Source organism: Mastomys coucha, unplaced genomic scaffold, assembly GCF_008632895.1.
Source record: "Mastomys coucha isolate ucsf_1 unplaced genomic scaffold, UCSF_Mcou_1 pScaffold23, whole genome shotgun sequence".
NCBI classification, from domain to species: domain Eukaryota; kingdom Metazoa; phylum Chordata; class Mammalia; order Rodentia; family Muridae; genus Mastomys; species Mastomys coucha.
In genome coordinates, this window is record NW_022196906.1 from 50,208,399 (window position 1) to 50,221,524 (window position 13,126).

A 13,126-nucleotide genomic window follows, 5' to 3' on the forward strand; every position below is an offset into this window, starting at 1 on the left:
GGTTTCCAGTATCTGAGATGGAGGCCATAAGCCAGACCCTGCACACACAGGTAACCTTAGAAGTGTAGCCCCTGGAAACACTCTCTCCCTCCTTACAGCCCATGCAGAGCAGCCTTATGAGAGACAGCAAAGCACCATCACAGGGTTGCTAATCTAAGCATTTATTGCACAAGATGCTTTGGGCTGGGGAGGTGGAAATGAGGAGCTCTCAAAGCTTTCTACAATCGACTCAGTTTGGTGGAGGCTGAAGCACAAGCAATAGGGATCTCACTTGGAAGGGAGAGAAGGTGAGCTTCAGGCGGTTGTCCTGAAGGGATAGGTGACCAGTGGGGTCTCGCTGCTCCAGGAGGTCACAACTAGATGGAGAACAGGAGAGGCCATAAGGACCGATAAGGGCAGGACTCCCACCTCTACCTCCTCTATGTCTCCACTCACAGGGTGGCCTCCTGAACAGGCAGTGATGTGTGTAGCCAGCAGTCCACATGGCTGCCGTGAGCCTCGTACAGCCTTAGAACCAGTGTGCGGTGCTGATGGCTCTTCTCGGCCTAGTAGAGGAAGGCAGGACAGTCAGCGGGGCCAAGAACTTGTGCATCCCAGAAACCTCCCCGTCTATTCTGCCCTTGCCTGCTTGATGGTCTCCAGCACTACTGCGGGTGAAGATACAGAAAAGGCACTCCAGGTGGTGTCAGGGGCCGGGCCTGGGGCTGGCAGTGCCAACAGGGGAAAGTTGAGGTTGTAGGCTGCATGGATAACGCCAGCTTCTTGGAAGGAACCTGGGGTGTGACCAGAAAGAGACATGTGGACAGTGGGAGCTCCCCGCAGTGCCTCTGGACGAGATTGGGGGCTGGGCTGCCTTGGTTTACCCCTTACCTCAGGAAAGGGCACAGAGGTGTCAAGAGCCACAGAAGGGCCCTGCTACCGTGGTACATACCCTTGTGTGGCATCAAAGCATAAGTGAACTCATGGCGCCCCATGTCAGCAGTAGCATCTGGAGCCTTAGGTGCACGCAACCTGGAGTGGGAGGGAGAGATGAGAGGGCTGAAGTCCCAGCTCAGGAAGCTCCCACAAACCCCAGCCAGCCCTGAACCTAGCGGGTACTGCACTCACAGTGAGAGGCTGAGGACATTGCCTCGTACTGAGGCTCCATACTTGCAGTTGTTGAGCAGGGCCAGCCCAAAGTCACATTCGGACAGATCTATCCAGCGGTGAGCCCACACCTGAAGGGCAGATCCAAGGCCTATGGGTGGCTCCATCCCAGAGCCCATGGTTGCGTCCTAGCTGCCACTCTAGGAAGCTTGGGACATGCCATCCCACCTGTCTGCCTGCTTCCTCATCTGTGAAACGGTAACAGTGGCTATAGTACCAAACCAAAGTAAAGCATGTAGCAAATGCCTGGCCCATGTTAGAAAGCACAGGTGTCAGTCATTGTTTTCCTCTTGCCCTCAACCCACAAACAGTCTCTCCTCAGACAGGGGTGAGTCCAAGCCCCACCCAGTCCCCATGTCAGACCTCATAGCGAGCCCAGTCCCACGAGGTGTTGTTATGGGTCGGCCTCTGCAGGTGCCCAAACTGGATCTCATAGGTAGCCTGGGGGCTCCGTATTCGAGCAGGGAACTCCACCTTCAGGAACTTGTGGGCCTCATGCCAGTGCACCTGAAGTGGAATGGAGGGTGGGGTCAAGAGAAGGGTCTTAGGCCTCCTCACCAGCCATACCTGGGAAAGAAGGCCACTTCCCTGCTGTTTCTACCTCAGTGTGGAAGCGGACATAGGGGCAACCAACATCCAGCACAACCTCCTGGCTGAGCCGACTGTTGGGGCTGATCTGTAGCAGGAACCAGGCACTGCCCCGAAGGCCACCTTCAATACCTATTGCCAGGGTCCCTGCCTGGCCTAGCACAGGCTTCCTGTGGGATGAAGGTGGGAGGCACTAAGCCAGAGAAGCATGTATGCACAACTATCCCCAGGACCTGCCCAGTAAGTACCGTGTCTCTAGATGGTAGTCCATGACATCCCATGCATCCCAGTACAATGGCACATCATCAAACAGCACAAACTGGTTCCCCAGGGCTCCCTCAGCAATGGCTTCCCTGGAGGGACATAGTGATTGGTGGTATCAATAGGGCCAGGGGTCAGGGTACTACTAGCCCAGCCTACCCTGCTCCATGAATAGGTTCCAGCCTAGAGGTACTTGTAAACAACTTGAATAGTGTAGTGGCCAGGGAACAGAGGGAAGATGGTATAGTTTGGGATAAACTAGTCAGGCATGGGATTAAGAATAGTGAAGGGTCAGCACCTGCCAGAAGCCACCAGGACCAGGGAAGTAAGACAGCCAGTTGGATCCAGCCTCACCCGGATGATGCCATTATCCAGAGTCACAGAACCGTCAGTCTTGGAGGGGAGGGTCCTTGAGCTGAGTAAGTAGTGTTCCCTTCCCCCAGCCCAACCCTTCTAAATCTGTGCATTGCCCCAGCCCCTTGTTCCAGACCAAGGAGAATCCCAGACTAGGCTCCACCCCATTGGAAGCTGCTAGGACTTACCTCCTGTATCACAAACACAGGCTGCCGGGGTAGAAGGGGCTGCAGTGAAGTAGGGGTGGGAGCAGGAGCATAGCCAATGCTGGGCACTGTCACCAGGGCTGGGGACAAGGCCTGAGCATCAGTGTAGCCTCTCTAACTGTCTAGAAACCTTGCTCAGGTTAAGGATAGGTTGAATGGGATAGTACATAGCTACTTTTCTCCAGGTTGGGGTACCCCCAAGATAAAGATCCCTGGGGGAGTATCCTTGCCATGCTGCAGGACCAGCTTTCCTCTTCAGCTCATACCTAGGCTGTGAGCCCCACAAGGCTTGGGCAGTGCCAACACTTCCGTGCGCTTCCAGGGCAGCGTGTTGATAATGAGGAGGCCATCAGGACCTGGCTCCCCAGCACACAAGGCTGCTGCTGCAGCACTGAGCAGTGTATTGCCATGAGAACGGATGTCTGAAGAGAGATAGGTTAGGGCATGGGTGAGCAGCGGGTCCCACTTGGCCCTTAGAGCAGAGGGACTGGTTCGAAGGTTGGCCTCACCTTCATAGTAGCTCATGGCATCTTCTGCTACCACCTGAATGCAGCTTCCAGTCACCACATCATGGAACTGGTTGAGGAGTAGGAGCCTACAGGGATCAAAGGCAGACAGGGAAGGGTGGGAGAGGCAGGCTATGGCAGGGCGAGAAGTCAGGTGAACAGCAGGAAGGGGTACCTGACTGACCTCCAGAGGTGCTGCAGCTGGGCGGCTGGGTATAGGAACTGGGCACTTCGGGCTAGGGCCAGGCTGCTGAGCATCTCCACATCATGAAGAATCTGCTCACATTCTCGGTTCCCCTTCTTGAGCTGTGCCCGGGGAGAGGATCAGCTTAAGTTCTGATGTGACCCAGGATGCCTTCCAAAGTTCTCTCTTGCTTAGAACCCTTGACAGCCTCCCAAGGCCTCTTGGACATGGTCTCTCATAGGAAACTTACCTCCAGTGACCTCCCAACCAAGCCCTCCTCCTCTGGAAAGGCTCTGTCCCACCTGCTGCCTGTGTTCGGGACTAACCCAGCACTGGTGCCTCTTTTCCAAGCCACTACTTGGAGAAGGAGCCCCCTGAGCTCTAGCTCTGCCCCTCCCCACCCTTCCCCAAAAAGCCCTATGCCTATCAAGGCCATGCTATATTTACTAGGCTGGTAGCCTGCCCCTGACCTGGGCATGAGTAGTGTAGGTGCCATTGTGCAGTTCCAGGAAGAGTTCCCCAACCCATGTGCACAGCTGTCCCGAGTCTCTCTCCAGTGCTGTGAAGAGCTGGCCAGGAGAAGACAGCTGCACCCTGAGGAAGACCACAAGCCTGGGCTCCCAGTTGGGAGTCCTGTCGTCTGCCCTTTGTCTACAGTACAGACCAGAGGCCCCAACAAAGAAGCCACTTCCTAGCCAGTTCCCTAAATATAGAGCTGCACTCTGTTGGCCTCAAGCCCCTTTCTACCTCAGAATTTCCCTGCACTGTATCCGTATCCCCAAGTGGAAGCTTGCTTGATGTGTCAGCATTGGGAGATACAAGATCCAGTGGAGGAGTCAAGCTTCGTATATAAACAAAGGGCAGGCGCAAGGCAAGGGCTCCAGGGCAGACCTACACCAGAGTGGCTTGAGAGCCAAGGGCTGATGTTGGCTCAGGCCTGACCTGGGCAGCCCATCAGTGTTGCTTAGCCGCTTCAATCGGTCCAACATGGTCTGTGTGGGGCCACCTCCCCCATCCCCGAAGCCAAAGAGGAAGCCACTGTGGTTGGTCCGCCCCTTGTCCCGGTTGTTGGTCACCGTCTTCAGCACCTAGATGAGTAGGGATGGGTCAGCCTAGGACAAGACACCCAGCCCTCTCTTAAGTCCCCAGCATTATGAGTCCCCTCACCTCCTCCACAGTGCCCTGCATTCCATAAGAGTCTCCAGGTGGGAAGTGTACCAGCACTCGGGAGCCGTCTAGCCCCTCCCAGAAGAAGGTGTGGTGCTGGCGGCAGAGACAGGCGGGGCAGAGATGGGCGGGGCCTGAGGCAACCTTGGCCACCCACATCTATGCTAGCTGTGAGCCAGGCAGAGGCCCACCACACTCTGGATAAGGTTATGGTGGTCCGTCCAGGCCCCCTTAAGAGCCTGGAAAGGGATGAGTGGGCCAAATGTGATCCAGACCCTGCAACCCCGGTCCCTGGGGCTTGCTTACTGGGAAGGAGTTGACCAAGTTCCAGCTCAGTTTCTGTGTCAGAAAGCGTTTGATGCCACAGCCTTGCATGATCTGGGGGAGCTGTGCTGAGTAGCCAAACGTGTCTGGCAGCCAGAACTGCGGGAAGAAGGCTCTCAGCTCTCAGTGGAGCTGCCTCGGCCTCAGCCCTCTGTATGTGGGCCAAGTCCCAGCAGCCCCTGTGTATAGCCTAGTGTGCCAGCTCCCAGACTACCTCAGAGCACATCTTCCCAAACTCTTGCAGAAAGAAGTTCTGGCCCTGTAGGAACTGCCTCACCATGGCCTCTCCACTGGGAAGGTTCCCATCCTGTTGGTAAGGAGGGATAGGGGACAGCAAGACAGCTGGAGTTAGCACCAGACTAGACACAGGTAGGACCCTGGGTCAACTTCACACTGTTGTGAAGGTGCACTGGGTGCGCTGACACAGGGTTATAACCCCAGGAAGAGGCCATCTTGCTCATTTCAGGCTTAACTGAGTAGCTGCTAGAGGCTAGTGCTAGGAACAGGCACTTACCATTTCTACCCAGGTGCCCCCCACAGGCACAAACTGCCCTCGGCAGGCAAACTCCTGGAGCCGGGCATGTAGACCAGGGTACTGGCTCTTGACCCACTCAAGCTGTTGTGCCTGTGGGGAACATAGGGTGGAAGCTGGGCTAGGAGGCCAGGAGTAAAAAGGACACTACTCGCGGTCAAGCACCCAGTGGCCCTGCGGGTAGCTGAAGGTAAGGAACACTCTCGGCCTTTGATGTCCCCACTTTAGGCCCGCTTGCTCCACACAGCTGCCCTCTGACCTGAGAGCAGGCAAAGATGAACTCAGTGTTCTGCTCCATGAGCTTCACAGCTGTCGACCAGCTCCGGGCACATTTCCTCACTGTCTCCTTGAAGGGCCAAAGCCAGGCTGGGGGTCGGGGGCAGAGTGGAGAGATAACAAGGTTCCTGCTCTTTAGAGATCACCAGCCCTTCCCTGAACCCAAAGCCTGACAAACCCAGCCCAAGGCTCCAGAGGGCCAGCCTCACCCTCTCCCTGTCTAGGTCTACCGGGGCAAACCTATGTGGCACCCCTCTTGCACTGTTACTTCATATCTCTCCTGTAAGGTAGGAGGAGTGGGCTGGGCAGGAAGGACATAACTGCCAGGAGACACAGGTACCAGGTCTTGGAGGAGCCTTACTTTAAGGCTCAGATTCCCCAGAGGCAGAGGTACTAGCACAAGGCATAGCATGGGCTTATCTGGGCAGGTTGTATGACCTCCAGTTGCTCCTGACCTCTAGGCCTCAGGTTCAGCTTTGTCAGCCCTTGTTCCACGTTCAGAAACTTTAGCTGCATCTGAATCAGTACAGCAAGGAGCTTGTTAAAAAACACACATTTCGGGCTGGCAAGATGGCTCAGCGGTTAAGAGCACTGACTACTCTTCTGAAGGTCCTGAGCTCAGATCCCAGCAACCACATGGTGGCTCACAACCATGCTTAATGAGATCGGACACCCTCTTCTGGTGCGTCTGAAGACAGGAGCGAGCGGGGCCAGAGCGAGCAGGGCCAGTAGAGGTCCTGAATTCAATTCCCAGCAGCCACACACCACGATGGCTCATGGCCATCTGTACAGCTACAGTGTACTCATACACAGAAAATGAATAAAAATAAATCTTTAAACAAACAAACAAACAAACAAGCATGCATTTCAGTGTGTGGTGGCTCGCACCTGTAATCCAGCATTCAGGAAGCTAAACTGGAAGACTGCTATCAGTTCAAAACCTACCAGTGCTACATAGCAAAGACCCAGACTTAAACACAGTAACAATGAGCAAACAAAGAATGTAAAACTCTCAAGGATACTACAAACTCAGGTTCAAAGCTGAACACTTGACCTGGCCCCTGTGTCAGCACACTCAGCTATTCATTGTTACTTAAATCAAATGTCACTTTGCTAGGAAATCTCAAACTCCCTAACCTAGCTGGGTAAAATACCGCTTCTGGCCCCAGGTCTCACCACACCTGGCCATTCTGTGGTTACCAGTCTCCACAACGCTACCTATCCAGTGTCTGCCACAGGGCTTCGTGAGCTATCAGTTTTTGTTGGAAGATTAAGCAAGTCACAGCCAATGAAGCCCATGATCCAATATCCCTGATTCATTTTACACAAGGGGAAAAATAAGGTCCAAGAAGGCCAAAGATTACCAAGAATCATATTGCAGTTTTCAGCCACAACCAAGGCTTTAAGGGCGCCTGGCATGCTAACAAACAGTGGTGCCTTACCTGTATCAATGTGACAGTGACCCATGGCATGGATGGTATGCTGGCTTTCACCTCCATGTTGGCCAAAGAACTTGGAGGCCAGGGCTTTGGCTGCTGCATAAGTCTCAGGTTGTGCAGGGTCACATATGTTCACCATCTGGTTGGCTGTGTACAGGGCCTGGAAGCTGCGCTGGTTGTCCTCCCCGAGGCCCTGCATCAGGGTTCTGTACTTTAAAAGACTCCTCAAGGACTACTATAGAACAAGGCTCCAGCTGGCCTCTCAAGAGTTCTCAGCAAAGTTCCCTACTTCTAACCCTTTACTTCTTTTGGTACCCCAACTCAATTCCATGCCTGTTTACAAAGGAAAACTCTACTCTAACTCTGGACTCCCAGAGTTCTAGTGATCTGATCCAAGAAACAATGTGCCTGGAGCAGGGCTCTGGATGGGGGTGGGGTTCCTGTACCTTGGCCACACCAAGCAACAGCTCCAGGTCGACCAGGAGATTGTGGACATCCCGGTGGAACACAGCCAGGTTGGCCTGGCTCAGCTGGAACATCTTCTCCGGGTCAGGGGCTGCGATCATGCTTCCCTTTCCAGCCCCAAGAAGCCCATTGCAGGCTACTTCCACATAGAGAGTCAAGCTATAAATATAGAGAGGCAGTATCAGGCCAGTGGACTGGCAGAAGATGCTAGGAGCTTGACAAGAGTGCAAGTAGGAGGTGTTCAGTTCACCCCCCACCCCCAAACCATTGACTCCCAGGATCCACTTTCCAGAAGAAGCCACGGGATGTCAGGTTTATGTATGGGAGGATCATGGTAGAAATACCAGTTCAGCCGGGCAGTGGTGGCGCACGCCTTTAATCCTAGCACTCAGGAGGCAGAAGCAGGCGAATCTCTGAGTTCGAGGCCAGCCTGGTCTACAGAGTGAGTTCTAGGACAGCCAGGGATACACAGAGAAACCCTGTCTCGAAAAGCAAAACAAACAAAAGAAATACCAGTTCAAACCCATGTCCTGCTGAGGACTGTTCTGCTATGGCTACGTTTGGATTCCTATGAGCGATACTGCTGTTCCTGGAGGCAGCACTTCCTCTGCCGAAGCTAAACTCAGCATCATTAGGGAAGCCTTTCTGACTCCAGCCCTCCTAGTCTGGCAATGGAGTCCTCAGTAAGTTCTTCTAGAATCTTCAGCAGTTTCATAACTTTATGAATATTTCCGACTATCCCTCAAGGCCACCTTACCATATTCCCAGTGTTTGGAGGAATCTGAAACAATGTACAGTTAACACTGGGCTGTGGTGGTAGAGGCCTTTTTAATCCTAACACTTGGGAGGCAGGACAAAGGTAGATGGATCTATGAGTTTGAGGCTCTGGTCTACAGAGCAAGTTCCAGGACATCTAGGGCTACACAGAGAAACCTTGTTTCAAAAACAAAACAAAACTAAAAAACAAAACAGGAGAACAAAACAAAAAAAATGTACAGTTAAATATAAAATGCAGTAATCATGCATGGTGGCACCCAACTTTAATCCCAGCACTTGGGAGGAAGGAAACAAGTAGAGATCTATGTGAGTTCAAGGCCAACATGGTCTACATAGTGAGTTCTAGGACAGCGAGGGCTATACAATGGGACCCTGTTTCAAACAAAACAACAAACAACAAGAAACGGCCAAACCCACTATCTTAGCTTTTCATGGTATAACACAGACAATCCTTCAGTATGAAATAGTGGAATGTAAAAGGTAGGGTATAAAATATCAGAGGAACAATTTTCATCTAGTGAAAGATGGGGGTGACGAATGGCATCCCTGGGGGAAGGATAATAGGAGTAATTCATTTCTCCATGTTCTTTTTTATTTACCATGAGAAAGGACATATTAAGATTTAATTTATGAGCCGGGCAGTGGTGGCTCATAAACTTTAATCCCAGCACTTGGGAGGCAGAGGCAGGAGGATTTCTGAGTTCAAGGCCAGCCTGGTCTACAGAGTGATTTCTAGGACAGCCAGGGTTATATGGAGAAACCCTGTCTCAAAAACAAACAAACAAACAAAAAAAAGATTTAATTTATGTGTACATGTCCGTGTAAGTGAACCCTCACCTCCGAGGGTCTGCTGCTAGCAGTCTCTCGCTCAGGACATAACTGGTCTTTTCACCCTCTTTGGTCAAACCCTGGTAGAGAAAAGAGAAGACAGGACTTGAGGCCGTTAGAGAATTCGAAGGACAAGTAAAGCCAATGGGGGCCAGGCTCTGCTATCCAGGTGCCCAGCCTTGAGTCCTCTATACCAGGAAAGGCTGGGACAAAGGAATCAGGGAACCTCAGGGCAAGTGCTCCGCCCACCAGCAACCAGCACACAGCCTATAATTGCTAGCAGTGCTGAAGGGACTCTGGCCAGCTGGAGCTTGGCAAGCATGGCTCTGTCAGGCTTGCCCTTCTCCCTACTTCCCTCTGCCTTGTAAAACTGTTAGATTACATCCCTAAAGGTAGCCACCAAGGTTTATTCCCTTATGCTACTTCCTCCTCCTGAGGTGGACTACCTCATCCCAACACAGGCTTTCTCCTTGTAGCTTTATAAACTGCCATTTTCTTAGTCCTTTGTCCTCTGAGACAAATACCTCTTTCTTTTCTCCCTTGTTCCCTTCCCCTTCTCCCTTGTCCTCTCTCTCCTCCCCTGTCTTTGTCTCTTATTCCCTGCCCTCTGTCCCTCTGAGACAAATCAATTTCATTTGTGCTGGCTTTTGGGGTGTCTTGGGCCAACTTTCAAGGTCCCTACAGATGGTCTTATGGGAAGGATCCTGGGCAAGGATTAGGAAGCCTGGAGTTGCTTCTGGAGGTCTTTCTACTCATGAATGTATAAAAGGAAATCCCATGGAATATATTGACACAGGTCTATAATTCTAGCTACTTGGGAGGTCCATGGTGGAGGATACTAACAGGGATAAATTCAGCAAGACCCTTTCTCAAATTAAACGGAAGGTAGAGGATAGGTTAGCTCAGTGGTGAGAACATTTGTCTATAATTTGTGAAGGTTCTGGGTTATATTAATTAAAAAAGAAGTCCAAGGGGTTTGAGATAGATCAGCTCATCCCCAGTGTTCTGTCAGGTGGTGCCAGGGGACATATATGTTTAGCCAGCGAAGAGAGGAAGGTTGAATAGGCCTCTGACTTCTTTTAGGACAATTCTCACCCCAGATACTGGACTTTGAAATGGGAGCTGTATGGATCACTGAAGAAATTTCTATCTTAGCTTTTTAATCTATAAATGGACACAAAGTCCTATCACATAGGATTACAAAGATTAAACCTGGTATGACATTTAACATTTAATATCTGGGGAATGTGATATACAATTAAAAGAAGTTCATTATTCATGGGAAGATAACTTTATATCTTACTTTGTATTATTCTAGAATGATTTGAAGTTCCCCCAATTCATATGTACTATATACAATAAAACTAGTTTACGACAACTGGGAGTTTAACACTGGTGTCCAAATGGCAAGTTCCTCAGTTCTGAAATCACAAAACCACTATGGAGATCCAGTCATTCAGCTGTGGCTTCTTCAAAAACCAGGCTAATCTATGGCTGTATCTGGCTCTAGGGAGGTCACCTCACCTGGACAGGTTCCCCATCACGCCAGACAAGGCTTTCTCCATCGCTTTCCCAGCAAAGATGAACTTCCTGGCCCACCCAAACTTCAGGGATGACCAGTTCTACCCGAAACCAGCAGGTCCACCATCTGTAAGAGAGCCGTTTTGATGGGCTTAGGAGTGGACACTCTTCTGACATAGTTGCTTGAATTAAATGTCAGCGGAGCCTTAAGATTTTCCCCACGCATGTACAGCATCAGAGAAATGGGTGAAAAATAAAGGGAAAGGCAGCAGGGATGAAAATACTCGTGAAGATACGGAAGGATAAAGGAGATTCTCTCAGCAGAGGGCGCCACTCTCTGCCATATAGCAGACTAGGGCCAAGATAATGAGTGCCCTTTGGTCGTGGGGCGGAGCTTCGCCAAACTGGGAGTTACCCACGTGGGTCCGAAGCTGTCGCCGACCTGCGCAGGGCTGAAGTTCTGCTGCACCGCCTTCTCATAGGGAAGCCTCTCCGGCGTCAGGAAGCTGGAGAGTGTCACCGGGCAGCTGTCCCCGAAGAGCCTAGGCAGGAGCAGCTGATGGGCACATGCTCGAAGCCGCGACCCTGTTCCACCCGTGAGCCAGTCGATGACTGGCAAAACGCTCTCCCTTGGCCTAACGCCGTGAGGACTGCCTGGCAGCTCAGCGGCACGGACCAACTTCTACCGTTCGCTCCCCAGCCCCTGTCCTGTCTGTGGCGGGAACTTTGTTCTGCGGCTCGGGTGGCTACAGCCTGTTACCCTCCGGAAGGGAAGGGAAGAGCGTGCGGATGTGGTCTGCGGCTCCGCAGGCCCAGGGCCACACCTGCCGCGAAGGTTACAGTCGGTGAAGTAGATCGGAGACACGAACTTCTCCACCCGCTCGAAAGTGGTGCGCCAGTGCTTCAAGAACGGCGCTGCCGCCATGGCGATGCCCCTTTCCTCCCCGGAAGATCCTTGGTGCTGCCGGCTTGTTGCACCGCTTGGAACCAAAGGTTCCGGCATCCAATCAGCTTACAAACCCGAGCAGCTTTTCTTGGGACACCACGGCTTCTGTAAGAGGCTGGCTTTGGGGGAGCCTTCGCAGTGAAACCCGGAAGCTGCGCCTTCGTGGTTCTCTTCCCTAGCTTTCTGACAGCTGGGTAAATTATTTTTAAATACAGTGGTAAGTTTGAGCTGGTGATGTGGTTCAGTAAGGAGAGTGCTTGCCTAGGATGACAAAGCCCTAGTTCGAAGAAGAGGAAGTGTAAATTGAAGTAATCTGCGGCAACGTGGCGATTTTGAGTACACCCTGGGCTACTTGGCATTCTGAAGGAAGGGCAAGGGATACGGAGGGAACCCCTGGAAAAAGTTTAGTTTTCTATTCTATTCACTTATGCAAGCATTGGTAACTGCATAACATGAGAAGCGCCAGGCTGTCTCGGGTGTTTTCAGAAATATAGGAAAAGGTTACCCCAGTAACCCTCCATTACATACATCACCATTGCCCATTACCCAGATGTCCAGAATTTTGACCTGACGCAGGTCAACAAATTCAAGGAAGCTTAAATGCCAAGAGCCAACCTCCAGCTTTAACGTTTGCAGGAGTCTGGGAGAAAAAATACAGGAGGAATCTAACTAGCCTGCTTTAATGGAAATAACCAGGTTTACATTCCAAATGCTGGTTACCCCGAAAAATGATCAATTAAGAAATATACAACATCAATTAAAATAACTTGTGAAAACGAGCTAAGGCCCTTGTTTTATTGGTCACAAAGACTTTTTCTCCTAAAAGGGCCCTGAAATCCTATCCTGATCTGCAGGAAGGTGCTGTACACAGTACATAGGTAGCAAGTGTCCAGGCTGCTGCTGGTCAGACCCATGCTCCCCATCCTTCTAGACCAGCAGTCTTGAGGAAATAGAGGGGAAGAGGTGAACCACAGCTGAGCTAGACTCTTTCTTCCTGGCATGCTGCCTCAGTCACTGTCCCATAGTGTTTTTTCATTAGGCTGTTGATTACTTTCAAGAGTTTTCTTATCCTCCTGTAACAAAAAACACCCTAAAAGGAGGATATGGTGACACACTCCTATTTTCCCAGAATTGGGGAGTCTGAGGAACCTCGACCAGCTGAGCCATCTCACTGACTGAGGATTTTTAAATGGAAGATAACATACCTGGTTATAACTGACTAGGTGAGAGTTGCCAAATTCTATGACAGCTAGTCCGTTATTCAGAAAGTCCATGCCAACCACATTTGAAGATCCCCAATGGTATGGTTCACGTCTAAATGTGTGCAACTTTTAAGAAGTGGAGTCTATCTATTGAGATGGGAGGGTAATAGTACAAGTAAATGAACGTGCAGCTAAGCCTAACCATCTAAGTTCAATTCCTAGAACTGAATCCATGTTGTTCTGACTTCCACACTTGCACTTTGGTGTATATGTGTAAAAATGTTTCTTAATTTTATTTTTTGAGACAAGGTCTCTCTTTTATCCTGGCTATCCTGGAGTTATGTAGACCAGGCTAGCTCTGAACTCACATAGATCTGTTTCTTCCTTCTTAGTACTGAGATTAA

The 13,126-nt window shown here is 51.1% G+C and overlaps 1 protein-coding gene across 3 annotated transcripts; it reads right to left on the reverse strand.

Moving 5' to 3' along the window:
* Window positions 1–141: 141 nt before the first annotated feature.
* Man2c1 (mannosidase alpha class 2C member 1) lies at window positions 142–11,617 on the reverse strand. 3 transcript variants are annotated; one of them, XM_031345891.1, is made up of 26 exons: window positions 11,399–11,603; window positions 10,994–11,116; window positions 10,578–10,701; window positions 9,063–9,133; window positions 7,430–7,607; window positions 6,987–7,176; window positions 5,528–5,634; window positions 5,251–5,361; window positions 4,951–5,043; window positions 4,719–4,835; window positions 4,413–4,508; window positions 4,188–4,333; window positions 3,716–3,839; window positions 3,246–3,367; window positions 3,065–3,150; window positions 2,822–2,977; window positions 2,534–2,648; window positions 2,294–2,410; window positions 1,983–2,087; window positions 1,748–1,904; window positions 1,510–1,653; window positions 1,108–1,217; window positions 932–1,011; window positions 625–773; window positions 436–545; window positions 142–356 (listed from the first exon to the last, which is right to left on the reverse strand). In XM_031345891.1, exons 1-26 carry the CDS (start codon window positions 11,575–11,577, stop codon window positions 230–232), a joined length of 3,237 nt encoding a protein of 1,078 aa, XP_031201751.1. In that variant the 5' UTR covers window positions 11,578–11,603; the 3' UTR covers window positions 142–229. The 3 variants fall into 3 exon arrangements, with proteins under 3 accessions (XP_031201751.1, XP_031201749.1, XP_031201750.1); XM_031345889.1 differs by having other exon boundaries at window positions 2,294–2,388; window positions 2,538–2,635; window positions 11,399–11,600; XM_031345890.1 differs by lacking the exons at window positions 142–356; window positions 436–545; window positions 625–773; window positions 932–1,011; window positions 1,108–1,217 and adding an exon at window positions 1,218–1,334 and having other exon boundaries at window positions 2,294–2,388; window positions 2,538–2,635; window positions 11,399–11,617.
* Window positions 11,618–13,126: the final 1,509 nt, after the last annotated feature.